This window comes from Mixophyes fleayi, chromosome 9 (assembly GCF_038048845.1).
Source record: "Mixophyes fleayi isolate aMixFle1 chromosome 9, aMixFle1.hap1, whole genome shotgun sequence".
Lineage (NCBI taxonomy): Eukaryota > Metazoa > Chordata > Amphibia > Anura > Limnodynastidae > Mixophyes > Mixophyes fleayi.
In genome coordinates this window covers 67,183,870-67,211,809 of record NC_134410.1, presented here as the reverse complement: position 1 = coordinate 67,211,809, position 27,940 = coordinate 67,183,870, and the positions used below count along the sequence as shown (strand labels likewise).

Sequence of the window (27,940 nt, the reverse complement as noted above, 5' to 3'; positions counted from 1 at the left end):
CAGTACACACTTAAGCTGGGTACACACTACACTGTTTTCGTCCAATAATCGGCTCAAACTGCCGACATACGACCGCTCGTTCAAAAGTCGGGTCAGTGTGTACAGTTACACGATGGTCGAAAGTCTGCCCAAGTGGACGATATTTGCCTCATTTGGTTGGTCGTACCGTTTAATATTTTCGTTCCAATCTCGTTTCCGCTGTGCAGTGTGTATGAACTTCCGACGGATCCACGACAATCCTCCGATACACACGCCCCCCAGGTCGGGGAAGTATGTACATTTTTTATGTCAATCACAGTCCCAAGTGGTGCGGAATCCGCACATCAATGTGTTTTGTATTGATGTGTATTGCACCTGTCTGGCTGTAGACTGTTACACGTGTAGAAAGCACGTGGGTTATTACCCTTTGGATGTATGTTGGCATTCATTTTTCATTTATCCTCTATAAAGTTTCAAAACTATGAAAGTTATGAAAGCCATAATAACCTTTATCACATAATGGATATGCCCCAATATGTCTGAAATACTCAAAATAAACCACACAGTGTGAATGCAAAACTTTTATTGCTGGTAAAAGCAATTGAAACGTTCAACTTCTCCAGTACAATTTGAAAAGTGAAAAAAAAAAGTAGCATTATAGTGAAATGGTGGTACTGGTTTGTGGCACAACAGTTGCAAACAGCATATACATATCATCGAAAGTATTATCAAGGATTTTGATTTTTCTCTTAATGTTCGTAATATTGTCTTTCATTTTTTGCAAATGATCGTAGAGCTCGGCGACATTTTTTCCCTCTTCCGAACTTTCGTCTGATATGACAATGGTATCTATGAAGTAAGAAAATACAAAGGTTTTACCATTTTGCTTCTATCTGTACTAAAGTTAATACAAGTTTTAATCCAAGACCTGACATGTGCTCACCTTGCACACTGCTCGAGATAACTTTGTTTTGTGGTCCCTTGGACACATTTATTTTTTCGCTTTTTATCACAGGTGTATTTACATCAGTGGTATCTACAGTGGCCTTGTCACCATTAATTCTTGCTTCTGACAAAACAATAATCATACGTTTGCATTGGTTCTAGCGACAGTAGAATGAAATACATAAAGTCCTTCAAACAGGTACATTACACGACTACACGTGCTACTCACTTTTTTTTATGTTTTTACGGATTCGCTCCAGTCTCCTAGCTTCTTTATTTTTAAGGTCCGCACCTCTTCTGGACTTGGAATTTATTTATTTTCTTTCCAAGTTTTTCTTTCAGTAATCGCAGTAGTTTTTGCATTATCAATTCCTTTCTATTATTCACTTTTCTGTACTTTCGCTTTTGACAGTCGTAGTCATACTGGTCCAGTACTTTTACCATCATCTCCATCTCTCTAGGGCTCATTGACTTTGCTCTTTTACCTGCAGTACATTCTTCTTGAGCATCTCCATCCCCCTCTGTAACGTTTCCTACATTTGTTGGCCCTTCCGGCACAATTTGTGCCTGCGTCTCTGTCTCCATTGCTTCCACCCCCCACTAACACCTTCTCTTTATTCTCCATCTTCTCACATTCCTCGGCGCCAGACAGGCTCCTCTATAATTTTATACACTCTGACATGGGCGTTTGTTTAGAGAATGGAGCATTGTGGGTGAAGACTATTTGTGTATAATAACCTCATATATCAGGTTTTTTTCTGTAACTGTAACCCGTTCATGACCATTACATACGAAGGGATTTTACGATTCTTTGGAGCTGTACATTCGTTCACATATACGGTAAGTTCTTTCTGATTGATACATACATGTGTACTTGCAATGTTGATATTTACAGCACGGATGGGACTTATGTTTCTTTTTATTATACCAAAACAGATCATCATAATGGCTTACGAAAGAAATGCTGACCTAATGAAGGATTTTATTGAGACCTACAGGGCTCACCCATGTTTGTGAAAAGCCAAACCCAAAGATTATTCTAACAGAATAATGCGAAAAATGGCGATGCAAGAGCTTGTAAAAGCATGTCTGCCATATCACCCTGGAGCAACTGTTGAATGCGCAAAAAGCAAGATCCAGAACCTTAGGACTGTGTATAAAAAGAATTTAAATAAAGTTGAAGCATCCAAAAAATCAGGCGCTGCAGCTGAAGACCTGTATGTGCCAAAGCTATGGTACTTTGATCTGTTACACTTTTGTGAAGGACCAAGAAACACCACGTACGTCCATTAGCAGCATGCCCACAGACAGCAGTTCATCCCCAGAGGTAGAGCAAGCATATGATATACCTGCAAGCGGCACAGTAAGTACAGTACATCATTATGTTGTATTGTAACAGATTTATTAATGTTCAAACAATCAACAACACAATAACAATGCATAACATGTTTATAAATATTCATATACAATCATTTTGCCATGGCACGGCACCATCACCGTTGAAATATGAAAGGTAGGCCTCCCGATATAATTTTGCCACAGAACAGCTGTTTTTAGAGTGGCCACACTCTAATGCTGTTAAGCCCACTACCTCCATGTCCTCACCATTACTTTCCGCATTGACCTGAGTGGTACGGCCACTAATGCTTTTACGCCGCAGAAAGTTATGCAGAACACAACAGGCCATCACAACTTTGTCTATTTTGTCCAAACGCAGGTAGATTGTAGACTGAAAAACTCTGAACCTGTTGCTTAAAATCCCAAAGGCATTTTCTATGACACGCCTAGCACGTGACAGTCTATAATTAAATATACGCCTTTCATATTTCTTTGCGGGTACGGTTTTAATACATTCCCATGCAATGCAAAGGCATCATCTGCCACAAAGACAACATTTAATCCATATTTAGTGCTGCTCCGCAATGGAAGGTTTAGGGCATTGTTTTTTAGTTTGTTATGGAAGGCAGTATGCTCCAATGCACCACCATCTGAGACTCTTCCATTTTTCCCCAATGTCCACAAATAGGAATTCATAGTTCGCATCCACGATGGCCATTAAAATAATGCTGAAAAACCCTTTGTAGTTGTAGTAGAAAGATCCACTGTTTGGTGGTGGCATGATTCGGACATGTTTGCCATCAATAGCACCACCGCAAAGTCTTCCGCTATCACTTTCCAGTCTGCTTCGCTCGATGGGAACTGAAACATAAAGATGTGTACATAGTTAACATTTGAACATGCATGCAATTGCATCCCCTCATTCGTTTACTCTATTGCAGCCTGCACTTCTGTCTGATGGGCTCCTGCTGGAAGTTGAAGACCCGGATGCTACAACTATTTATCCCACTCCACATGAAACCAGGCTAACTGCAGACAGGCAAGATGTGACCCAAGGTGATACACCAGCAAAAATAAATCAGAAGCGAAAGAGGCGCAGAATACATGAAATACCAGAAAGTGATGCACTAGCAGAAAGGATGCTTGATTGCGCTAACAGTCTGCTAACACCAAGAAAAGAACAGGACACATTTGAGTTACTCGCATCAACATTAGCTAGCAAAATGAGAAGTAGGAGCAAGCGCATACAAACTGAAATGGCGGCTGCTGTGTGACGTCATGTGTAGGGCTTCCACTGAAGATTTGTGGCCTGACACATGTCTTTCCTCAACTAACCATAGACACAAACAAGCATACACATTTCAGACCACGGGTGGACAAAGCGGCATGTCTCAACCTTGTATGACATCCACACCATTACCATCAGGAAGGATGCCACATTATGTTGAGGACACACCTGGTCTGGACACAAGCGAAATTTTGCACTACCAACATTTATAAACTGTTGCGCTGGTCCTAACAATCTATGATTTGCACATTCCAAGTTAAATGTATTTTTACTACGTTAAATATGTTAATTTGTAAAACTATATTTTTAAAATAAATAAATACTGGTCACTGAGAACTTCAATGATAGCATCACAGGTGTCAGGAATTATCATGCCAAGAGCTTGAGGTGAAATAGCCGTGCTGTATTTCAGATCTGCCAGTGTTCTCCCTGTTGGCAAAAAACGTAGGGTTGCCACCAGTCTTTGCTCTGGCGGTATGGGTGTTCTCCCTCTGGATGAGAGGAGTTACAAGTTGGAGCAGTTCCTGAAAAGTTGAATCATTCATACGGAGAAAATTCTTGAAATCATCGGGGTTATTGTCCCGTATCTCCTGCAGCAGGGGCATATGGCCGAACGTGTCTCTCCTCTTGAACCACTCTTTGCTCCAACAAGATCTATTCTTTCTCCTCGGTTCCGTACCATCATTCTTCTTGCCACAGTAAGCATGAGAAGTGCGGCTGCTTGTTCTTGTTTTGTAGCCATTGTACGTTTACAAATGGGAATGAATGAAGGGACAGTGTAGCCTGGGGGGTTCAGCTTCTACAACATCCTGATCGTCTACAACAGCGTAACCAGTGCATAGTTCTCAGTCTGTCTATGACAACTCTCAAACGTGTAAAACATAAAATCTACATTTTCTAAGGGGGTATGTCGGGCCTTGCAGTAAATGTCTGGTTTAGATATTCCACACAACAATGCCTATCAGTATGCCTGCAAAACTCATCCCCAACCAGGGTCTCCTCACCTCCCACCCTTTGTGCATCTTGAGACACATATGGAAGGTATGTAGCTGGATTTAAATTACTACACCGTTTGATGTGATGTTTGCGGGTGCCATCAGAGCTAGTTCCCATTTTGTGAATCTAGCAGAAGAGACATGTCTGGTTTGAGCTGAATTTAACAGAGCAGATACCGCATGAGGTGTATAGACGGTTGAATCATGTCCTAATACTACGTCCTCGCTCTTACTTACCAGAAGACAAGTTGCTGCTACACGTCTTAGACACGTTAGGAGTGATATTGCTACAGTGTCCAATTGTGCACTGTAGTATTCTACCTTCTGCTAGCATCACCATGTTTCTGCGTGAGGACACCTGCTGCACAACCATTAGCTTCTGTACAGTATAACTCAAAAGGCTTTTCATAATAAGGTATTCCCAATGCAGGTGCTCTAGACATACTATCTTTAAGATTAAAGAATGCCTGCTCTGACTCCTCTGTGTGTATAATGTGTTCAGGTTTTGAGAAAGAGACAAACTCTTGCAATGGTAAAGCCAAAATAGAAAAACCCGGGATCCAGGATCTACAGTATCCACACATCCCCAAGAAGGTACAGATTTGCTTTTGGTTCTGCGGCAGAGTCATGTGTTGTATTGCCTCGATTCTGTCCGTTGTCAAGTGTCTTAGCCCCAGGGTGAGACAGTGTCCCAAGTATTTAACCCTAGTCTGACATGGCTGTAACTTGTCCTTTGCAACCTTGTGTCCTGTTTGTGAGAGATGAAGCAACAACAATTTAATATCATGTAAACATGACATAAACGAATCAGAGCACAACAACATATCATCCACATATGGAATTAGAATAAACCCATTGCTTGGTTGGAAGGATTGTAAACAGTCATGTAAGGCTTGGGAGAAAATACTGGGGCTGTCAATGAACGCCTGAGGCAGTCTGGTCCATGTATATTGCACCCCCTTATAGGAGAATGCAAAAAGGTATTGACAGTCAGGGACTGAGAAGAAAGCAGAACAGAGGTCAATGACAGTAAAGTGACTAGCAGCCGGAATCTGCAGGAGGATGACGGCTGGATTGGGAACTACGGGGATTTGGTTATCAACAACTTTATAAATTCCCCTTAGGTCCTGGACTAATCTATAGCTCCTCCCCCCACTCTTGTTCACAGGGAAAATTGGACTATTGGCTGTGCTGGATGCACAAATTAAGATCCCTTGTTGCAACAGCCTCTCAATAACAGGATACACCCCTAATTCCACCTCCGGTTTCAATGGATACTGTGGGATTTTTTGAGCTATCCTACCACTTTTTAGATTTATTATCACAGGAGCTACATTTGCCATCAATCCAGTGTCCTGTCCATCTTTGGTCCATAGGGAACCCGGTATTTGCAACAACATTCCCTTTACCTGAGATGGACTTTGTTCTATAATGGTGAAGTGTAACATTAACCTTTGTGGGGTGCTCAGTATGTCCTGTACCTCATGTGCAACCTTCTCTGGTATATCTAGGAATACACCATCAGGGGTACAGTATGTGACACATCCCATTTTGCACAACAAATCGTTTCCTAGTAAGTTAGTAGGAGCTGCTGCAGTCAAGAGAAATGAATGCTTGGTATGCAGAGGCCCGATAGTAACTTCTGCAGGTTTAGTCAAAGGGTAATGTAACACTCTCCCCGTTGCCCCCATAGCTGGAACAGTTTTGCTAGTGACCTGTAGATTTAAAGGAGAAGTTATCACTGATCTGGCCTCCCCTGTATCTACAAAGTTTGTCTCATACCAACTATGTTGCTTATCATTGTAGGTTCTTCCCTCAGACTCTGTTAACCTAACTGGCTGTAGAATACAGGTATGACCTAACCCCTAGCGTTATCACTTTCCCGCCCAGCATTTGCTGCTATAACATGCATGGGTAGCTGCTGTGAGTTTTCTAACCTGTGTGTTTCTCCTTTATGTGATCCCCCTAGGTGTCCTGTCTCTTTCCTTTCTACAATCTTTCATGATATGTCCTTCTTCATTGCAGTTGTAACACTTAACTGCCATTGTTAGGAACCCCTCAGCCAGTACAGCAAAACCCGGAGTCTGCTCCAAACGTCTGGTGTTCACTGTTGCCGCTAGTGGTGGGGACAGGCTTGGCTGCAGACAAACAGAGGGTCGTGAGATGTGCACTGGCTGTTGAGAACCCAGCAATAGAGTTACCAAGGCCGTAGAGTAGGAAGTGCAGGAGGGAGACAGGAGAGACACCACATGGATGGTGTCAAAACTGATATATCACTCGTGATCACTGAAATAAATAAAGGAACACTTGATGGAGAAATCCCTTGATACACAGCAACTTCTTTACTAGTGCTTGTCCGGAAACTAACGGAACTTGCAGTGATAGATAAAGATTATGAAACTGCACGTAAGCAGTTGCCAGGGGTAACTACAACCCACAGTACTGGTGAGAGTCCGGAGATTTAGGGGAAACAGTTCTTAGGCAGTTGCCAGGGTAACTACAACCCACTTGTGGTTGTGTGTGCAGTCCCTCTAAAGCTTGTATACTTACCGTCATCAACCTATCACTCTGTGCCTCTTTCTTTCTAAAAATGTTCTTGTCATGTTCTACGGCAGACTCTCTAAGAGCATCTACCGTGATGCCTCTCCAACTAGGTGATGAGATTTGTACCCTTGTCTTTAGAGTTTCTCTGAGACCATCCATTAATACCGTTACAGCCACTTCCCTGTGATGTGGATCCTCTTTTATGTCTGATATCCTAGTGAACTGTGTCATTGCTGACAGAGCTCTAGAAAAATAATCAGCTGCAGTTTCACTCTCCTTTTGCTTGATAGTGAAAATCTTGCTCCAATTCACTACTACTGGAAAGTAGATGGCCAAATGTGAGACAATTCTCTTAATATTCTCTTAGTTATCCTCATCTGTTAGGGTTCTGTCTTCCTCCAACAAACAATCCTTAATAAACTTGTCAGTATTGGGAGGAAGACATGCCCTCAACACCACTCGCAAATCTTTATTGGTTGGCTCGTGCGCATTTGCTAAGTCTTTGACAAATTTCTGACATCTGGCCAACTCTTTTCTAGGATCTGGTAAATCAGTCATAATTGAACGTAGTTCCAATCTAGTCCAAGGACAATGCATTGTTACATTTTTTTATAGGAACTATACCATCCTTGTCCGCTTTCCCATTAGGAACGGCGATTGTACGGACAGGATAAGTACCAGCCGAATCACTACATTCAGGATTAATCACAGGAATTGCTGCTTCACTACCATGAATGTTCTCCTTCCTTGTACTTACTCCACTACTCTCACCTACTTCAGCCGCTGCCCTTGCTGGTGGGACTGCTCCCTTGCCTTGTCTGCGTTGTACCTCCAGCATGTTAATTGCATGGGCAATGGCTGAAATTACAGTATAGGTTCATCTTCTTCTTCAGAAACATTACCTTTAAAATTACTCAATATAGGATATAAATTGCCCGTCTGCATATGGCAGCGGGGGTGCGCTTGCGGTTACTCCTCCTCGCTTTCCTTCCTGTATGCACACACTACCCTGCCACGTGTGCCTTTTCTGTTGCCACAGTTTTAAAGAGTCATTGTTTTTAATCCTCAGTTTTATAGACTTTATCAAACATATTTTATCTCTAACTGTACTTAATACCTCTGGATCGAAACTACCAACCATAGGAAAGGGTTAAACACATTCATTGGTCATCTTGACCCACTTATTACAGTACACCGTTGCGTACGCACCATACTTCTTATCCATTATATACCTGGCAGACCCTATAGGTCCTGCTTTACTCTGTACGTCATTCACATCGGCCAACCCCCACGTTTGTTTTTGCACCCATGTGGAAACGGAATTTTCCAACACTTTGGGCTCTAAAAACCCACCTTTTTCTTAAAGCATTCCAGTCTCCCACTTAATTTCCTACCTTTTCTTCTACCTCTTCCCCTTCCCTTATTCTTATCTCTCCCTCTCTCCCCCTCGTCTCTCTGTCTGTCTACCCCACCCCTTAGATTGTACGCTCCTTTGAGCAGGGTCATTTCTCCTCCTGTCCTTACCACTCTTAACTCGGCTCTCCAGCTACCTAGCCCTCCTCCTTGAGGACCCTCTCCCCCCCCCCCCCCGTCCCCTCTCGCTCCTTCCTCTCCCCTCTAGAGGTTTCCCTGTCATCCGGGCCCTCCCTCTTGGGCTCAGCCGTATGCAGGACATTCCCCTCTCCCCTCCCCTCTAGCTGTGCTTTGAGCTCACCGAGTTACTGTGCTTATTGTTTACTGTACTGTGCTGTCTCACCTTGTATTGTAACTTTGTTTGTCCCTGTACGGCGCTACGGACACCTAGTGGTGCCCTTTAAATAAAAATTAATAATAATAACTGGTAGAATCAGAGTTACCCACCTTGCCAGTGTAATTCCTTCAGATGCTCTCCCAAGTCACAATCACGGTCCCTGTACCGTGTGGTCCGATCGCACCGCTTAAAGATACTAATTATCGGTAACCGCTGCGATTACTATTGGGCACACTTGCGAAAACTTCCCTGTTTTCACCAGCAGTATACCTGCCCCGTATACTGATCACCAGCTGTGCAACCTGCCTTGTCAGACAGCAACCGATACTCTCTGTCTCTAAGACAATAAATCAACTCTTTTTAATCACACAATATACACTTTTGTTTTCTGTGCAGAAAATCAATTTCCCAAACAATAGAAATATCTTTTCAGAGGCCTTAACAAGTGATAATACTATACATATATAATAGACTATCAAAACGACTGTTTAAACACGTGGCAACAACACCGGAAGTACACATACGCAATGCAATGCAATACATTTAAAATGCAAAATGACAATAAAAAGAAACAGTTTTCTTTCTTGTCCCTAGATTCAAGTTAGCACTCCTCAGACTAGGCAAAAACAGACATTCGGTTTCACAACACAGAATGAACAACAGGTTTTGAACACATTGCGTTCTTACCCGTATATGACGCATTTCCACCCTTTGTTGAGGAACCGAATCCGTAGGTTTTGTGAATCGTCCGGTAACGTAACCTCTGCCGCTAACCCCCAAATTGTTATGAGCATCTACTTGCTATCCAATAACTATTGTCCACTTCCAGTGATGTGGTTCCAAAGCACAATTCGATTTATTAGCCAAAAGTAGCAGAGTAACAAGTGACAATAATGGGATTTTTATACTTACGTAAAATCCGTTTCTCCTAATCCATTGGGGGACACCAGGACCTTGGGGACATCCCAAAGCTGTCTCACAGGAGGGAACGCTCAGAAGAAACGGCCCGAAGCACCTTTCTTCCAAAACTTGCATCCCTAGAGGCAAACACAATAAATCTGTAAAACTTTGTGAAAGTGTGTACAGAAGACCACGTGGCCACTTTACACAATTGTTCACTGGAGGCACCATGGTGGGCCGCCCACGAATCACTTACAGATCTTGTAGAATGTGCCCGTAGATTATCTGGGAAAGGCTCCCCAGCCCCATTGTAAGCCTGACGGATAACAGCCGTAATCCACCTAGCAATGGTCAATTTAGAAGCTGGCCAGCCTCTTTTGTGAGCATCATAAAGAATAAAAAGATCCTCAGTTTTGTGTAATTTCTGAGATCTTTTAACATAAATTCGCAAGGCATGAACAACATCAAGATAACAAATACTCATCGTTATCAGAAGATGAGGAATCAGATAGAGCCGGAATAACAATGTCCTGATTCAAATGAAACTTAGATACAACTTTAGGAAGGAAAGAGGGCTTGGTTCGAACAACTGCCCTATCCTCAAGAAAAACTAGCAGAGGAGGCTTGCAAGACAAAGCAGCAAGCTCTGAAACTCTGCGTGCCGTAGAAATGGCCAAAAGAAAAAACGTTTTCAACGTTAGAAATTTAAAATCCACCGTATTCAAGGGCTCAAACGGTGGATGCTGTAAAGCCCTTAACACCAAATTCAAATCCCATGGTGGAACCGGAGGAATATAAGGAGGTTGAACATGGAGAACACCTTGAATGAAAGTTTGCACATCAGGTATGACAGCAAGTTTTCTTTGAAAGAAGATCGAAAGAGCCGACACCTGACCCTTAAGAGAACTAAGACGCAAACCTGCATCCAAGCCATCCTGCAAGAACCTCAGTAACCTGGCCAGACGAAAAGGCGAAGTAGGATATCCCTTCTTTTTGCACCAACCAATATATATCCTCCAGACACGATGATATATTTTTGTCGAAGCCAGTTTTCGAGCACGGAGCATGGTCTGCACCACCCGATCCGAAAAACACCTAGCTCTTAGGATCCTGGCCTCAACAGCCACGCCATTAAAGCCAGACATTGCGAACTTTGATGACAAAAGGGACCCTGGGTTAGCAGGTCTGGGTGTATTGGTAACCGCCACGACCGACCTCCTGCCATGAAGAGTACGTCAGTGTACCAGGCCCTGCACGGCCAATCCGGTGCCGCTAGAAGCACTGGAACACCCTCTCTCCACCTTTTTCAGTACTCGTGGAAGCATTGCTATCGGAGGAAAAAGGTACACTAAGCGGTACCTCCAAGGTACCCCGGGATCTCTTGCACGGGAACAGTAGCGAGAAACCCTGTGATTCAACCGAGATGCCATCATGTCGACATCCGGTTGACCCCATTTCACCACTAACTGTTGAAACACCTCCGGATGGAGAGACCATTCTCCTGGATGCAGAGTCTGCCTGCTTTCCAATTTCCTATTCCGGGAATGAAGATGGCCACGAGTGCCGAAACGTGAGCTTAGGCCCAAAGAAATATCCTGTGAGTCTCCCTCATGGCCAAGGGACTCCTGGTGCCGCCCTGATGGTTGACATATGCCACTGCTGTGACATTGTCGGATTGAATCTTTACTGGCTTTCCCTGCAAGTGTTGCGCACTTCTTAGAGCATGAAACACTGCGCGCAGTTCTAAGACATTTATTGGAAGTTTGGATTCCTTGGAGTCCAAAGCCCCTGAAACCGAGCCTGAAGACAGACAGCCCCCCAATCCCGAAGGCTGACATCTGTTATCAGAATCCAATTCCAAATTGAGAACAAGCGTCCCCTGGTGAAATTCTGCCTGTGTAGCCACCAGATCAGCGACTGACGCGTCTGCTCTTGTCCTGAGGAAAGAACACCCGTCTCAGACGGGTATCGAATAAGAAGCCCAGAAACACCATCCGCTGGGATGGGAACAACTTGGATTGTTGATAATCCAACCGTGCGACTCCAAGGTCTGGATTACTACCTGAATATGCAACAGAAGCTTCTCTGAAAAATCTGCCTTTTAAAGTAGATCGTCCAGGTAAGGGATGATTGTAATTCCCTTGGCCCTTAGCAGAGCAGCCATAACCGCCATGATCTTGGTGAAGATACGTGGAGCTGTGGCGAGACCGAACGGGAGAGCCTGAAATTGGAAGTGCTCTGACCAAACTGCAAACCTCAACAGGGACTGATGACCCTTCCAAATAAGCACATGGAGATATGCATCCTTGATGTCTAGAACCACCATAAATTCTCCCTGTTCCATGCCGAGAATGCCCGAGCGTAAAGACTCCATCTTGAAGCTGGGCACTCTGACCTGTGTATTCAAATACTTTAGATTGAGAATCGGTCTGAAGGAGCCGTCTGGTTTTGTCACAAGAAAAAGATTGGAATAAAACCCCAAACCTCTTTGAGAATAAGGAACCGGAATAATCACTCCGGACGAAAGAAGGGATTGAATCACTTCTATTAAAACCAATTGTTTCCTCGGACAAGACGGAAGCCCTGTAGCGAAGAACCGTCTGGGAGGAAGACCGAGCAGATCGATCTTGTAACCCAGGCATGTGTTGCCGTATGTAAAGCAGCAGCTGCTGTATTACACGGTATGCTCTTTGAAAGCCGGCAGACTGCGCACAGTGCCTCCGCGCCTGACTGACCTGATGGTAGCTTTATGTGACAGACAGCCCAGGTGAATCTCAACAATGATGTAACACCAGCTTTACCACGCATGGTTTCTCCCCTTCTGACATGTTAACAGATGGGACAAAACACAAACAAAACAGTGTAATAAACAGTGTAACAAAACACAATTTAAATAACAAGCAGCCCACAATACTGAACAGAAAGTGAGCCTGCAATACAGCCAATAAAAGCCTTACAGAGTAAAAATAAACTTTTGAAAATAACAATCCCCAAACCTTTCTATCAGGACTCAGAACAGAAAAGGGGAGCTATAAAATGGCTGTTTATTCTGGTGTCTGCACACATATAAGTGAGAGAGTACCATGGAGGAAGTGTAATTAGAAGAAACACCACTCCCCCCAGGGCCCAGCACTAAATTGGTAACAATGAACAACCCAGTGCCTAGCAAGGCTTCACTATCTTAGTGACTCTAGCCTGACCCTGTCTCCTGAGCTAAAAATAGAATCTTTTTTTTTTTTTTTTTTTTTTCATAGAATGACTTGCTTCTAGTAATAAGCAGCCTGCTCAGGGACAAACTGCGATTTTCTATCCCTGTCTCTCAGCATTGTGCTGGGAGAGGGTTCACTTACCTTCTGCCACCCCTCCTCACGCAGTGTCTGCAGTCTATCTGACTGTCAGATCAGGAGGACGGACACAGCCTGAGTGGAATGTGGCCGGCTCCTAGGAGGGTATGAAAACGTTGGGAGAGGGAGGCTGGCAACAGAGGCACCTCTCACAGCACCTCCGATGCCCCCCCTCCATACAGCGGTTGCCGCACGCTGCATACTCCTGCCATAAAATAATAAAAGTAACAGAAGAGGGCTGCTGAGCAGCCCAGACACAGCCTTTTCGCCGGGCACTTAAACTAGACTGGCCTCTAGCAGGTGGTGGGGTATAGAGGGGGTGGAGCCAGAGCTTTGTTTAACTAAAGTTAAAGTGCCAGTGTTCGCCTGTCCCTACTCTATACCCCAAGGTCACGGTGTCCCCCAAGGATGTCAGAGAAAAAATAAGTACAGGCGTTACTTATCGTAGGAGCTTTGAATCCAGTGTACAGTCATTCAGGTCTGAAGGCTGTGGTTAAGTAGACTGAACACTGGTCCCAGAGCCCCTACTTATATACAGTCAGGGATACAGTGAAAACCATACAGATGATGTAGCTTGCTTCCATAGGTTCAGGCTTCAGGAGGGTCCAGTGTAATGCAGGTCATTGGCCAGTTCAAACGAAAATATCCAAGGGTGAGGGTCAGCTCTCCTGGAGATGCATTCCAATCTTCCTGCCAAAAAAACAGTTTAAACTAGTTACACAGACAATATCATTCTAATCATTTATTCCCTACAATCTATAACTTCCATATGCAAGGCGCGATCCGTTTGGCGATTGAACCGGACGTCTGCGAATAAATTGGGGATTAGAAATGATACCAGACATTATAGGTTTCCTGTAACCTGAACCTTAGATTTCACTAACATGTATATAACCTTATAATATCAAACATGAACTCTGCTACATTGATACAGAAATATCTATGTGTTGTAACTACATTTAATATTGAGCTAATTAAAAGTGTATATGTGCGTTTAAATGTGTGTATAAGTGTTTGCCACGTGTTGTGGTTAGTTACGCTCCTCCACGCCATAACGTGCAATTCCCATACCTTCAGACAAAGACAATCAAGTTGTTCGATATTAATTGAAAATTACTATATCCAATTATCTGACACGCCACTTTTCTTTTCTGCCACTGCTGTGTGAAAATGTTTCCTAGATGTGCTATGAACTGCCGTGTGTTTGTCGTTGCTCTGTCGCTTAGCATCCAGCCAGGTCGCTACAGTCTTTGTCCGAAGGTGGATGAAAATAATATTGTGACCTGTGAGGTGGTCAAAATTGACTGGAAATTAGTGCTATTGAGGTTAATAATAATGTAAGAGCAAAAAAAGAGCAAAATTATGTGATTTTAGCATGTTTCTAAAAAATACAGATCCAAATTCAAAACCAAAACTTAATCCAGATCCAAAACCAAAACACGGGATCAGTGAATATCTCTATTAAAAATACTTTATTCTTGGAATATATTTAACGCAGCACTGTTTAAATTAAATTATATATTCAATTATTATCATCTAGATATATGTTCATATATATATATATATATATATATATATATATATATATATATATATATAGTTATAAATATTTATATCAATATATCCATGTATATAACTGAACCACTTTGTTGAAACACAAGTGGACCACGTAAAATATGTGCGTTACAGAGCTTTAAAATTGCGCATGCGTACTAATACGATACGTCGCGGGAGCGCTATGTTTACAAAGGACCGTCTTTATCCAACCATTGCTCAATATTAATTGTGGTTCTATAAAAACTCAGCGTGATGTGTAAAACTGAAAGCTGTCACGCCCACGTCAACGTTTTATGTCGAATGCAATTTATCCAAAGTATAATTCGAGTGTGGCGACCGCCTTAACAAAGATGGCCGTCAAATGTTAATACTTACAATTACAAGTCCAGCGCGCGTGCTCTCGCGTAAGAGCGTATTAGACGTCTGTGTGACGTACACGGCATTCAATTGGTTGTTTCGGGAGGTTACGAATTTGAAAACTTGGCGGTTACAGTAGAGAGGACTGGCAGCAGATTGCACATAGAGGTCGGCGCAGTGTACCGGGGCGGCCGAAGGATTGAGCCCAGCAATACGAGAGTGACAAGCGGGTCTACATAAGACTACAGTGGGAGTGTGTTATCTAGGTCTCGTCTGTACGCTGTGCGGGAGAGCGGTTGTCGGGGCTGTATCTAGGTGAGTTAGACTGGTTTCTCCTTCCCCTTACCCGGTGCTCATGGTATTTTTGTGCTCGTCACATGCCGAGTGTTTTGATCGGCGGCTTTAGCTTGTGGCGTTCCAGCTGTTGAGCTGCAAGACTCCCTGGGACTTGCAGTTCCACAACAGCCGGCGAGTAACGGGTTACCTACCTATAGTCTATGGTGTGACAGATGAGTGTCCGCAGACTCGCCCTTGTTCCTCTGTCGTGATCAATCTGGTTGTACTTCTGTTATATGTATCGTGTGTGTGTGTGTGTGTGCACATCAATCTGATGTCATAGTTTGCACATTTGTTTTTCTTGTCTCTATATTGTGCAGGGATTCTTAAACTTTGTGGTATATGTATCTCTGATTCTAAAACAATCTTTCAGTATAAACAAACTATTTGAAGTATTTGAAAACCAGTCAAATAGCCAACAATCATTTTATACAGAAAGGTGTTGGATAAACATTTATGGAAATAAGGATAATTCTGTGAAAACATACATGGTAATAAAAAGCTTTAGAAATGCTAGCTCTGAAATTGTGGTGATATGCTGAGACCATTAAGCTGCATTAGATGATCAGCTGTATTTGTTCTTTTTCAGGCTCTTTTGGTTGTAACATGGGAAAGGATGAGGGTATTCCAGTAAGAGTTGCTCTGAGGTGCCGTCCCTTGGTGCCTAAAGAAATTAATGAAGGATGCAAGACATGTCTTACATTTGTCCCAGGTGAACCTCAGGTGCGTGCATATCTGTTTACAGCAGTCTGTCACTATTAAACTACATAATCATTTGCACAAGTTGACAGTGTTTCTACTGCACAGGTGGTTGTTGGCACCGAAAAGTCATTCACATATGATTATGTCTTTGATCCGTCCACTGAACAGGAGGAGGTATATACCACAGCTGTAGCGCCTCTTATTAAAGGATTGTTTAAGGGTAAGTCCTTGACTTCACATCTGAAATGCCTATCACTTGTACAAAGTAAAGAAAGGTGTATAATAACCTTCAACATTTTCATGGATTCAGCTAAGATCACCTGTGTTTTATTTTGGATTTAATGCTAGTGTTGGAAGTAGAGATGCTCAGGCTCAGTTCCCCGAGAACCGAACACACCCGAACTTGGCAGATCCTCGGCTCGGTACTTTTTGTGCGCCCTCTGAATTGAAAACGAGGCAAATTGTCATTGTTACGTCATCGGATAGTTTTGGTTTCTATAAGTACTGCCCTCCACAGCGATCCAGCGCCATTTCAAAGAGGGACACAGAAGGGATAGCACAGTTCTTGGCAGTCTCTAGTGCAGTTGGGCAGAGTCATAGGTAGAAAAGAAAGAGGAGGGGTACCAGTGTTCAATGTCTCCAGTGACATTCTGGAGAGCTCTATTGCTAAATGTCATTGCTGAAATAGAAATAATAGGACTAGCAAGCTTGGTCTTCTAAATCTGCAGTCGCATTGTACTGTTATCCAAATGGATTAACAGAAGACCAGGAGCACCGAGCAGCTGCTGGCACCAGTCATGATGATGGTAATCCCTCTATGTCTGCTAAAGCCTATATTGAAGTGCATAGTGTTTTTAAGTCGGAAACAAAAATGTAAGAAAACACCTTTTACCTTGGTCAAGCAAAAAAATTGCTGAATTCCATGGCAAAGTTATCTGCAGAAAAAAATAAAATTGCCAACATGCCATTCTACACACGCAGTGGCAAGGAAAGAATGAGGCTTTCGTCTTTCTCTGAGTGCTAGTTCTGCAACTGTCACTGAGGCATCTTGTAAGGTCAGTCATGACCAAGCTAGACCTTGTCATTCGGATTCCAAAAGTGGTGTCCAAATACTTTTTCATGTAAAAGCCGAGCTGGAAGAAAACAATAAGGCATTAGAGGAAAATGTATGTTCAGATTCAGAAATGACATAAATCACTGAGAAGTCCACGAGTTCTATGTGTAATCCTGACCTGTCTGATAGTGTACCCATAAAGAAGGCCCCTTTCAGCATTTCTGCAGATGTGTGCGTGAACAGCCCAAGTGTAGCCGGTGATACACAAATTGAGGATGCCACTTTGGAATTGCAGTAGGATGAGGGGGATATTTGTGTAGCTGACAAGGACGCTAATGAGGATGATGTTGTTTGTGTAAGTCCTGCACCAGTGGAAGCAGTTCTTGCTCATAAGAAGGCGGCCATTGTCATGCCTAGGCATAAGACCAAATAATCCACCTCTTATGTGTGGATTTTTTTTTTTACCCAAATCCTGACCAGTTTTCTAGGCATTTGTAGTGTTTGTAAAGCCACAGTCAGTAGAGTTAGGGACCTTAAACATCTAGGAACCTCATCCATGTTACGCCATTTGAAGCGACTTCATGACAAGCTTTTGGGAAAATCAGAAACTTATGCTAAAAGAATAACAACAAGCAGTCCAGCATCATCTACCCCCCTTCTCTCAACTAGATCCCGACACCTGCAATCTACACCCACAACCCTGTCCTCATCAATATCCTCATTAGCGATCGGAATTAGTCCAGCATCCAAGTTGCTTAGGCTAGATCACTCCTCCACTATCCTGAATTCCTCAGAAGAATTCTGGAGCGTTAATCTCGCTGCTGCTACTGCTGGGGGTGAATCTTCATCCCAGAAGCAGACCAAGAAGAAGACTACTAGTAGTTTACAACAATTGACTGTTAAACAATCCTTTGTAAGAGGAAGCAAGTATGAAAGCTGTCGCAAAACGGATCACAGACAACATGGCGACTATGCTAGTATTAGATCTGCATCCAATATTCACTATTAATGCAGCTGGTTTTAGACAATTACTTGAGGTCTTGTGTCCCTGTTACCAAATTCCATCACAACACCATTTTACTATAAAAGCTTTTCCTCACCTCTACTAGAAGGTTCGTAAAAATTTAATTATTGGGCTACAAAATGCTATTCTACCCACTGTCGTTTAATCACAGATATGGGGACAAGCGAAACTGGACAAACTAAAAATTGACTGGCAACCCACTGAGTTGGTGATTCGCCTTCACCAGCTGGAACAGCAGCAGCATGTACCCAAGTACGTCACATTTTTTAGAGGCGGGCTACTCTGTGGTATCACCGGCTTCACTAAGAGACATACAGCTGACAGTCTGTTACAAAACCTAAGGGATGTCCTTGCAGCATGGCTAATCCCACTTGGACTCTCCTCAGGATATGTCATTTCTGATAATGCCACCAATATTGTGAGAGGATTACAGCTGGGTGAATTCCTTCACATTCCCTGTTTTTCTCAAACAATAAACTTGGTGGTGCAGAGCTTTTTGAAAAATGACAGGGACGTGCAGGAGATGCTGTCTGTGACCTGTAAAATATCTGGACACATTCGGCAACAGCATGTAGGAGATTGCAACAGCTACAAGAGCAATTTAAGTTGCCCTGCCACAAACTGAAGCAAGAGGTGGTGACAAGGTGGAATTCCACCCTGTGTATTCTTCTGCGGATGGAGAAACATTGAAATGCCATCCACGCTTACTCGACAAGCCATGACATTGGGAAAGGAGGGAAATGTATTTTACTCAAGCGCAGTGGAGAATACTTTCCGTGTTGTGCAAGGTGCTGAAAACATTCAAAATAGTCGCCATCTATAAGCTGTAAAGTTACCACAGTTATCCAAGGAATGGGTAGAGCGATTAAATGAACTATAACTGATTTCATGATCCAAGGACAATTCCATCTTGCACCACTTTTCTTTTTTGATACTGCTGTGTGCCAATGTGTCCTAGATTTGCTAGGAACTGCCGCGTGTTTGAGTCATTGCTCTGTCGCTTAGCATCCAGCCAGGTTGCTGCAGCATTTGTTTGAAAGTGTATAAAAATAATATTGTGACCTGTGAGATGTTACAAATTGACTGCAAATGACTTGAAATTAGTGTTAATAATGTAGGGCGGGGGGGAAGCAAAATTGTGATTTTGGCAAAAAAAAAGGGGATTTTAGAAAAAAATAAAGATCCAGAACATGCAAGGGTGGTTTTGCCTAAACCAAAACACGAAGTTAATCCAGATCCAAAACCAGAAAACGAGGTCAGTAAACATCTCTAGTTGGAAGTGTCCCAACAAGTATGTAGCAAAAGTGCCTACCTTGTGAGTCATTGCTGTTGATATTTTGATGGCTTCTATAATTCCTATTTAAAACAATATATTGAAAGAAGAAATATTTTTGACTCCAGGTTAATGCAATAAAAATGGCACTTTGGTTACTTGTTCTACAGAACACATGAAATAACACATTTTCTGTATGCTGAAATTTAAATTGGATCTATTTTTTTTTTTTATTTTCCGTTTGAAATGATTTGTTTTTAAATGAGGTTTATGTGCTTCTTGCTCAGGGTACAATGCAACAGTGCTTGCATATGGGCAAACAGGATCAGGGAAAACATTCTCAATGGGAGGAGCTTACACCCATGACCAGGAGAATGAACCAATTGTGGGAGTCATCCCAAGAGTTGTCAAGGCTCTGTTTAAGGAAATTGAAGACAGAACAGACTGGGAATTTCTTTTGACAGTGTCATATTTGGAGGTAAAGCTACAAATTGCTGTTATTTTAAATGTTTGTTATATAAAGTTGTTGTTTGTTTTTTTGTTTTTTTTTAAACTGTTCCATCTAATTTTCAGATCTACAATGAAGACATACTTGACTTGTTGTATTCTTCTCGAGATAAAACAACTCCTCCAATTAGCATCCGTGAAGACCCCAAAGAAGGCATTAAGGTATTTAAAGACTTCCATCCATTACTTATGCAGTAAAGTGACATGTATTTGTAGGGTTAAGTAATATTTTTTATTAACTTTAGATCTGTGGCTTGACCGAGCGTGATGTAAAGTCTGCCTTGGATATGATCTCTTGCTTGGAGCAAGGAAACAGCTCTCGCACTGTGGCCTCTACAGCCATGAACTCCCAGTCTTCTCGATCACATGCTATCTTCACTATCTCTATAGACCAAAGGAATGCAGGAGACAAGTAAGTAATCTTTACTGCACTCTGTTAAATTACCTCGCAACTGAGAACTGCTCACTCTATCTCCCCATTTTTATTTATTGTAATTATTAGTAGTATTTGTTGTGAATTGAATGTATCTGGGAGGAAGTCATTAATTCTATACATGTCTTCTGCTCTTCTCATTCTAGAAACAGCAGTTTTCGCTCCAAATTGCACCTTGTTGATCTGGCTGGATCCGAAAGACAGAAAAAAACAAAGGCAGAGGGTGATCGTCTGAAGGAAGGTGAGGGTAACCCTTAAAGCAAATTTCCTGCGATTATCACTGGTAAAAAATAAAAATTGGAAGAGATCCTTTTAATTGTGCTGTTCCCATGTTCTGCTGATCAGCAGTGTAAGTATCCACTTGCACTGCTGTGTTTTTACTGCCCACCCTTCTTCCAATTTATAGATCAGGGGTGGTTGGACTTCAGAGACATGAGATCTAAAATGTTTTCACTTCCTGTACAAATGTAGAATAGAGGGTCAATAAAATATAAAGTGAAAAATAGTTATGGTTGACAGCAGATAACTGTTTTACATTTCTATACTTACTGATTCATGTTTCATGTCTCAACCTTCAATTGTCTCCTTGTTCCAACTGTGTAAACCCTCCTGTAGCTGCCAGTCTCCAATAACTGCCTTATTATTGGCGGCTGATGAGGCCACTGCTTTATGATACGCACTTTCAACAGTCATTGTTATTCCCATCCTTCTTTATCAAGTGTTCATACCTCTTAGAATGTGAGCTTATTTGCACAGTGCCATATTACCTTCTGTTTCATGATATTGTATGTCATTTGTGTCATGATTCCCTCAATGTACAGCGTTCCATAATGTCTGCACTCTATTAATAAAACATAATACTTCTGTGAGATACATGGAAATATGCACCGAATACATACAGTATAGTTAATTAAAATAGTATAATTATGCAGCTAGCACAGTTAATAAAATACATAAGTACCCCATTTGTATTCCTAGTTCATACACAAACCTACCAAAAGACATACAATAAAATCTATTCTTTTGACTGCTTATATGCAGACACAATCGGCCTTCAGGCATAATTGAGTTCCCGTGCAAAGGAGGAATGCTGTTGTGATGGGCTTACACATTGAGCTTGAATGTCCATTGTGGCAGTGAAGGAGAAATAGTATGAAGGTTTTGAGGAGCACCATGATCTACTGATTGCAATCTACCTTTCATTTGCACTACTAGTTGGGGAACACTGCTCACCTTGGGGTATAGAGGGCGCTGTGTAGAGTAAGGCACTACAGATCTGTCTAGCCTGCTCCTCTCCGCGCTATGGCCCCTCTGGTCACTATCTTCAGGTTTTTTTTTTATAGTGCCTAAAGGGTAGGGTACGTTTTTAGTTTAACCTTTGAGAACCTATGAGAACAGCAGCGTTCAATGGTGAACGTCGCGATTAGCAGTGAGGTAAAGTGCCTAAGGCACTTTAGTTCCGCCCCCCCCCCCATCACTAGTGCTGGTTTCCAGGAAAAGGGTCAGTCAGCATTAAAAATGTCTGGAGACCCACCAGCTGTCCAGGGCGGCGTGGCAGGCTGCCCCTGGGACTGCGTCTGTAATAGCATCTTACAGGCAGAGGGGGATGTCGGTGCTGCCTGCAGTCTGAGCCCTGTTAATTCACCCGCTCAGCAATTTGACTTGGAATCAAGAAAAGTTATCTGGACACCCAGTAGTGGAGATCAGGTACTAGGGGCTTGTTACTGGAGTGAGGCCGTGATGGAGAGAGCAGTCCTTATGATTCAAAGGCAGCCATTTTCAGATTAAAAACTGCCATTTTATAGGGGAGTAACTGACAGTTGGGAACGCTTCCATACTTTCCTGGGCATTCTGTTTGTCTGGCACTATTACAGCCTGCTGTCACACACAGCTCACTGGGGACAGGCAGTGAAAATATATATATATATATATATATATATATATATATATTCTATCAAACTGTATAGTGTCTCTGTACCCACCCACTTATACACTGGGAGTTGGGGGTGAAACATTTGTAGTATTTCTGGATACAGATTGTTCTGCTGTGTCTCATATCTGTTACTCTTTACTTCAACCATGTCAGAGAGAGGGACAGGTTCTAAGTCTAAAGCTGTCGTTTCCAGGTGTCAATCTAAATTTCCAAATATACAATCTGTACCAGATAACTTTGTGCAGAGACTGTGAGAGTGAGCACCTGAGTCAGCACTCAACAGGCCTGCGGAGAAGATCTCGGCATGACTCGCGCCCCCACCCCCCCTTCCAGGGTCTACGGTGGTGGTAGCTCGCTTGCTGAATTTTCAGAATCAGTGGCTTTGCTCAACCACAGAACCTGGTTGAATTAGGTGCTCTCAAGGGAGTAAAATTTGGATCTGGTAGGTTCAGGGTCCTGAAGGTTCAGGTCAACTCCCCTGCCCAAAGAAGAGGTCCGGAGATTGGTCCTCCAGGGATCTGGTGGCTTCTGGGGTAGTTATCCCAGTTCCAGAAAAAAGGGGTCTGGGATATTTTTCGTATCTTTTTCTAGTACAAAAAACAGATTTGTCATACCGTTAAATTCTTACTCAGATCTGAACACCCACTCGAAGGTGCCAAGTTTTTGGATGGAGTTCATCCGTTCAGTGGTGTCCTTAGACTTTAAGGGCGCGTACCTTCATGTCCCGATTTGGTCAGGCCACCAAAAGTCCCTCAGGTTTGCGGAGGACCAAGATCACTTTCAGTTACGGGCTCTTCCCTTTGTTGGCAACGGCATCAAGATTCTTTACCAAAATAATGGTGGCGATTCTTCACCTACGAGGAGTAAAGCTTATTCTCTATCTAGACAATTTGCTGATAAAGGCAGACTCTGAGAATGTCGTTCAAGACCGCCTGCGCTTGACAGCGGAAAAGTTACAGGACCATGGCTGGATTCTAAATATCAAAAAAATCCAGTCTGACACCTACTCACATGGTGTGTCTAGGGCTTCTGTTTGACACCAGGTGTCTGAGGATATTTTTGCCTCCAGGGAAGATCCTAACATTGAAGCACTGACACCTTGAGTCAGCAGTTTTTTCACTTGGGTCTGCAGAGTATTAAGCTTATGGGCTGCATGGTGTCTTGTTACGAGGCGGTGCAGTGGGGCAATTTCACTCTGACCTTTTCCAATGAGACAGAACTGCCATTTGAAGAGGTCGTGACACCTGGTTGGCAGCCCAGTTGTTCCATTTGTCAACTTCTGCTTGGCTATGATTGTTGAACACCAACAATCTCAACAACGGGTGTCTGTTTTCGGTTCCTCATAGGACTGTGGTGACAACAGATGCCAGTCTCTCGGGTTTGGGAGCGGTTCTACTAAATCTGAGATTACAGGGGACCTGGAGCCCGGAGGAAGTGTGTTTACCCATCAATGTACTCGAACTAGGGGCAGTGTTCAATGTCCTAGTCAAGGCACAGTCTTGACACCGCAATACTTCAGTGCAGTTCCAATCTGACAACACCACAGCTGTGGCCTATATAAACCACCAGGGAGGTATCATCATTTATTTATAATGCGCCACTAATTCCGCAGCGATGTACAGAGAACTCATTCACAGCAGTCCCTGCCCCATTGGAGCTTACAGTCTAAATTCCCTGATGTAGACACACAATCACAGACAGACAGACAGAGAGGGTGACAGACGGACACTAGGGTCAATTTTGATAGCAGCCCATTAACCTACCAGTATGTTTTTGGAGTGTGGGAGGAAACCGGAGCACCCGGAGGAAACCCACGCAAACACAGGGAGAACATACAAACTCCACACAGATAAGGTCATTGTTGGGAATCGAACTCATGACCCATGCTGTGAGGCAGAAGTGCTAACCACTAGGCCACCGTGCTGCCCATAACCTATTCTTGGGACTTGTTGAAAGAGCAACAGAGCATCTCATTATGGTCAAAGATTTTTGGAACTTTTCCGCAATAGCTAACGCCACCTGAAGATGGCGTTAGCCATTGAATCCTATGGGGATAGCATTGCGGTACAGGGATCTTTGGATCCCGAAGAGCAGCTTTCTTGCTTTCTCCTCCGGTCACTATAGTAAATATGTTTCTGCGCATACAAGACCTTAGTTCATGAATGCGCAAAGCAACTTTACCATACTGACCGGTGGGAAGAGACTGAGAATGGGAGTTTTAAGTGAAATTATGCTGGGACAGCCTCCTATTGGATGCGCTGTCCTGGGGTGATTTCTTTTTATTAAATGGGGGGGGAAATCCCTGTTAATAAATACACCCCATAGTGAGCATATAAATGTCCCTAGTATTCTATGCACAATTCTAGGTGTATATATAATTAACAAGATTAAAATCTGTAGAAAAGTAAACTCTCAGTTATTTGGCACAAAAAGAGCTAGGTACGTTGGGTAACAGATGTGCTATATACATCTCTTGACCTGCCCCTTTTGACTTGTATCTTTTTTTCTTTTTTTTTTTTTTTCTGAAGTATATAAAGTATTCTCTAGGAACAGAAACATCTTGTGACTAAGGTGTTACTAGTGGGTGTTTTCTTTGTTCATAATTTACAACTGCCATATGTCACCTTTTTTGGTGTTTTTCACTATGAAAAATACGTTATTTAGTAATATTCAACTCCCCTTTTTTTGTAGATTAATCAGTGATTTATATTGATTGTGAGTTCTTTCCAAGATCTCTCCCAGAACAGTGAATGAATGCCAGTCTAAGTGTTACTGTGCGGCCACATAGTGATTTAGGTGTTTTATTTCATTATGCTATGTCTTTTGTCTAAACTCTACAATAAAAATCACTTTATTTAAAAAAAAAAATTAATCCCTTTTCTATTCCATAGTCTTCACAAAAAAAAAATTATAGGTCTGTTTATGGTCTTTCATATCTATTTAATGTGGCTACTTCTGAAGTAATACTTCAGAAATGGGTTCCTTCCTCCTGAGAGTTTTCATACGCTCAAATTATAACATTGAAAAGATAGGACTCCCATTGGTCTAAATATGTCACTTACAATGAATGTTCTTTCCACATTCGGTGGTTAATTCAAAATGTATAGTGGAGACCTTTTTGTGTCGATTCTCCTGACCTTCAAACCTCAAACTAACAGTGGTGGTATGATTAACAAATCATACCAAATTGGTAGTAATGTGTGTCGCCTGAATGTGACCACAAAGCTCGTTATGGGGGTGAGTGGCATCTGTTTCTCTAAGCATGTTTTTCCAATGAAAACTGACCACCCTCCCTATAGTATAAGCTACTGTCTTAAGGAGGGTAATGCAGATTCTTCAGCATAAGGCCGTTTGTTTAAAAAAACAACAAAAACCTGCCTCATCTTGCAACAAACTTAATTTCATGTGCCAGTGTATAAGATGGCAGTATTTCATCAAAAGTGCCAGGAGGGGTAGTAGGAATTGGTGTTGCTGGATTAACATTCTGCATTCAATTGTATGATCTCCCCACTCTTTTTGTTTTGAATGTATCTGTTCTAATACTTAGAACATTTTCCTTTCTTCATTACAGTAGAAGCAAAGATAGGGCTGATTGGTAACACCATGAGGACCTGATGATTGGAATCTGCATCAGCAAGTGAGAGTACAAAAACTTAATTAGCCTAAAGCTTTCAGTAAAGCTAGAGAATGTGCTCCCCATTGAAAACAATAATTTTGTTATATAAGAAAATTATTTATTTACCTACCCCCTTGGCATTCCCCACCCCTAGAGAAATATACACTCATAGGGATATTCAGTTTCCCGCAGTGTTCTTTAGAACAACACAGGGTGAGCATTATTACTGTTGGTACAGTAATTTTAACACAGATTTCTGCTCAGGGAGCTGTGAGCGAAAATCAATGTATTAATGCGCACACTGCGTTGTTCTGAAGAACACTGCAGGAAATTAAATCTCCCACTTAATGTTGGGGGTAAGTCCTCCAGTTAGAGAATTATCACTTTCTACTAGTCCTAGATCTCTTTACTCCATTTTTAGTTTTGTCCCAAATAGTTTTCTTAAGAGGCCTAGGCAATTTGAGAAAAGGACGTATCCATCTACAAATAACTGCTGTTTGGGCTGTCTTTACCAGCTGGCTATTTATCAATTGACTTACATTTCTCTAAAAAAAACCAAAAAAAACCCCCCCAAACATTCCCTACAATCGGTACACACAAGTTTACGAATAGGTCCCAATATTTTGATACCTTGCTTTTTATGTTGGCCTGCTTCTGAAGCCATTATATGATCTTAATTGTTATACTAAAGTATAAAACCTAAAATAACATGTAAAAGTAATACTCGCACCCGTAGTTAGAACAAACTGGTAAACATGCAGGGGAAATACTGACAGTGTTCTTCCCAGAAAATTTTGCCAGCCGGGTGGGGGCAGTGTAATACTTTTGCAGTAATAATGAAAAAGGTTATTGCCCACACCTACCGAGCTGGTCAGATTGGTGGTCAATGGTCTAACACACACTCCTTACTGTAGTGCCTGTTCTAATAGGAGAAACAATGGTTAATTATATTATAATAGAACTCTGTTGGGCTCCAAGAGCCGAGTGGCAAGTAAAAACAGCTGGGTGGAGTACCTGGGAAATAGGTGTTGGGGAGAACACTGTCCCAGCTGCAGATATACTGGACCTCTTGATTCACCAAGTCTAGTGACCTCCTTCTGTTTAAAGTCTTGTGGCTACCGAAGTACCTTAGGTTTTTACAGGACCGCAATATGCCTTCTTGGGGCTATTGGTAGTGAACAATTTTAAATGTGAAACAGCTTATTAATGCTTCCTTCTGCTGCAAATGTATACCCTTTTTCCCTTTTAATTCCTAATAAAGAGGTGAGATTTCATAGAGGATTTAATGAATTGAAGGCTAGATGAAAATCTGATCTAAAGTCGTAGGTAAGTCAGTAGCCACATGGGAGAACTTAGGTGGAAGTGAACCGTGGTTAACGAATGTGCTGAAGCGCATGTTAGAGGTAGATCTAATATTAGATCTAATGTTCAATATATGATTTGAGATGTATGAAGGGGTGGTGGAGAGGGCGAGTATTTTCAGTTGTATTTTTGTAAACATGGAGGGCCTTTTGTATTGTTTTGCAAATTGGTGAGGAAGATGTGGCACATTGAGAGAGCAAGGTCAGTCTTGCTGCAGCATTTGGGATAGATTGATTCAAGGATAGATGTGTAAGGGAAATACCAAATAGGAGGAAGTTGCAGAGTTGAGGTGGATGATGAGGAAATGCATTGTTCTCTCCAGAAATTTTTGCCAGCTGGGTGGCATTAAGAAGTAGCCGGGTAAGCGCAGCGTAATTCTTTGCAATCATTTTGAAAAATGTTGGTGGTTATTGCCCACACTTGCCAGGACTGGTCAGACTTGGTGGCCAGTGGTCTAACATACACCGCTGGTTATAGTGCACAAATAGTTTCTGTTCTAATAGGAGAAACAATGGTTTATTCTATTATAACAGGACTTTGTTGGGCTCCAAGAGCCGGATGGCAAGTCAAAACAGCTGGGGGGAGCACCAGGGAAATGGATGCTGGGGAGAACACTTGAATGGATAAGCGTTTTGGACTAAGGCCGCTTTCCATTATACTAAATAAGAAGGTTCATATCCTGGTATTCACAGCTAATTAATGC

At 42.4% G+C, this 27,940-nt stretch overlaps 1 protein-coding gene across 1 annotated transcript in view; it reads left to right on the top strand.

Annotated features, from left to right (window-relative positions):
- The first annotated feature begins 15,105 nt into the window (after nucleotides 1-15,105).
- KIF4A (kinesin family member 4A) overlaps nucleotides 15,106-27,940 on the top strand; it is a 40,730-nt gene continuing 27,895 nt past the window's right edge. Inside the window, exons 1-7 of the mRNA XM_075184505.1 lie at nucleotides 15,106-15,312; nucleotides 15,923-16,056; nucleotides 16,141-16,255; nucleotides 19,674-19,864; nucleotides 19,960-20,055; nucleotides 20,139-20,305; nucleotides 20,473-20,567. Coding sequence (XP_075040606.1) covers nucleotides 15,940-16,056; nucleotides 16,141-16,255; nucleotides 19,674-19,864; nucleotides 19,960-20,055; nucleotides 20,139-20,305; nucleotides 20,473-20,567 — 781 coding nt within the window. The 5' untranslated portion in view covers nucleotides 15,106-15,312; nucleotides 15,923-15,939. The remainder of the gene's footprint in view (nucleotides 15,313-15,922; nucleotides 16,057-16,140; nucleotides 16,256-19,673; nucleotides 19,865-19,959; nucleotides 20,056-20,138; nucleotides 20,306-20,472; nucleotides 20,568-27,940) is intronic.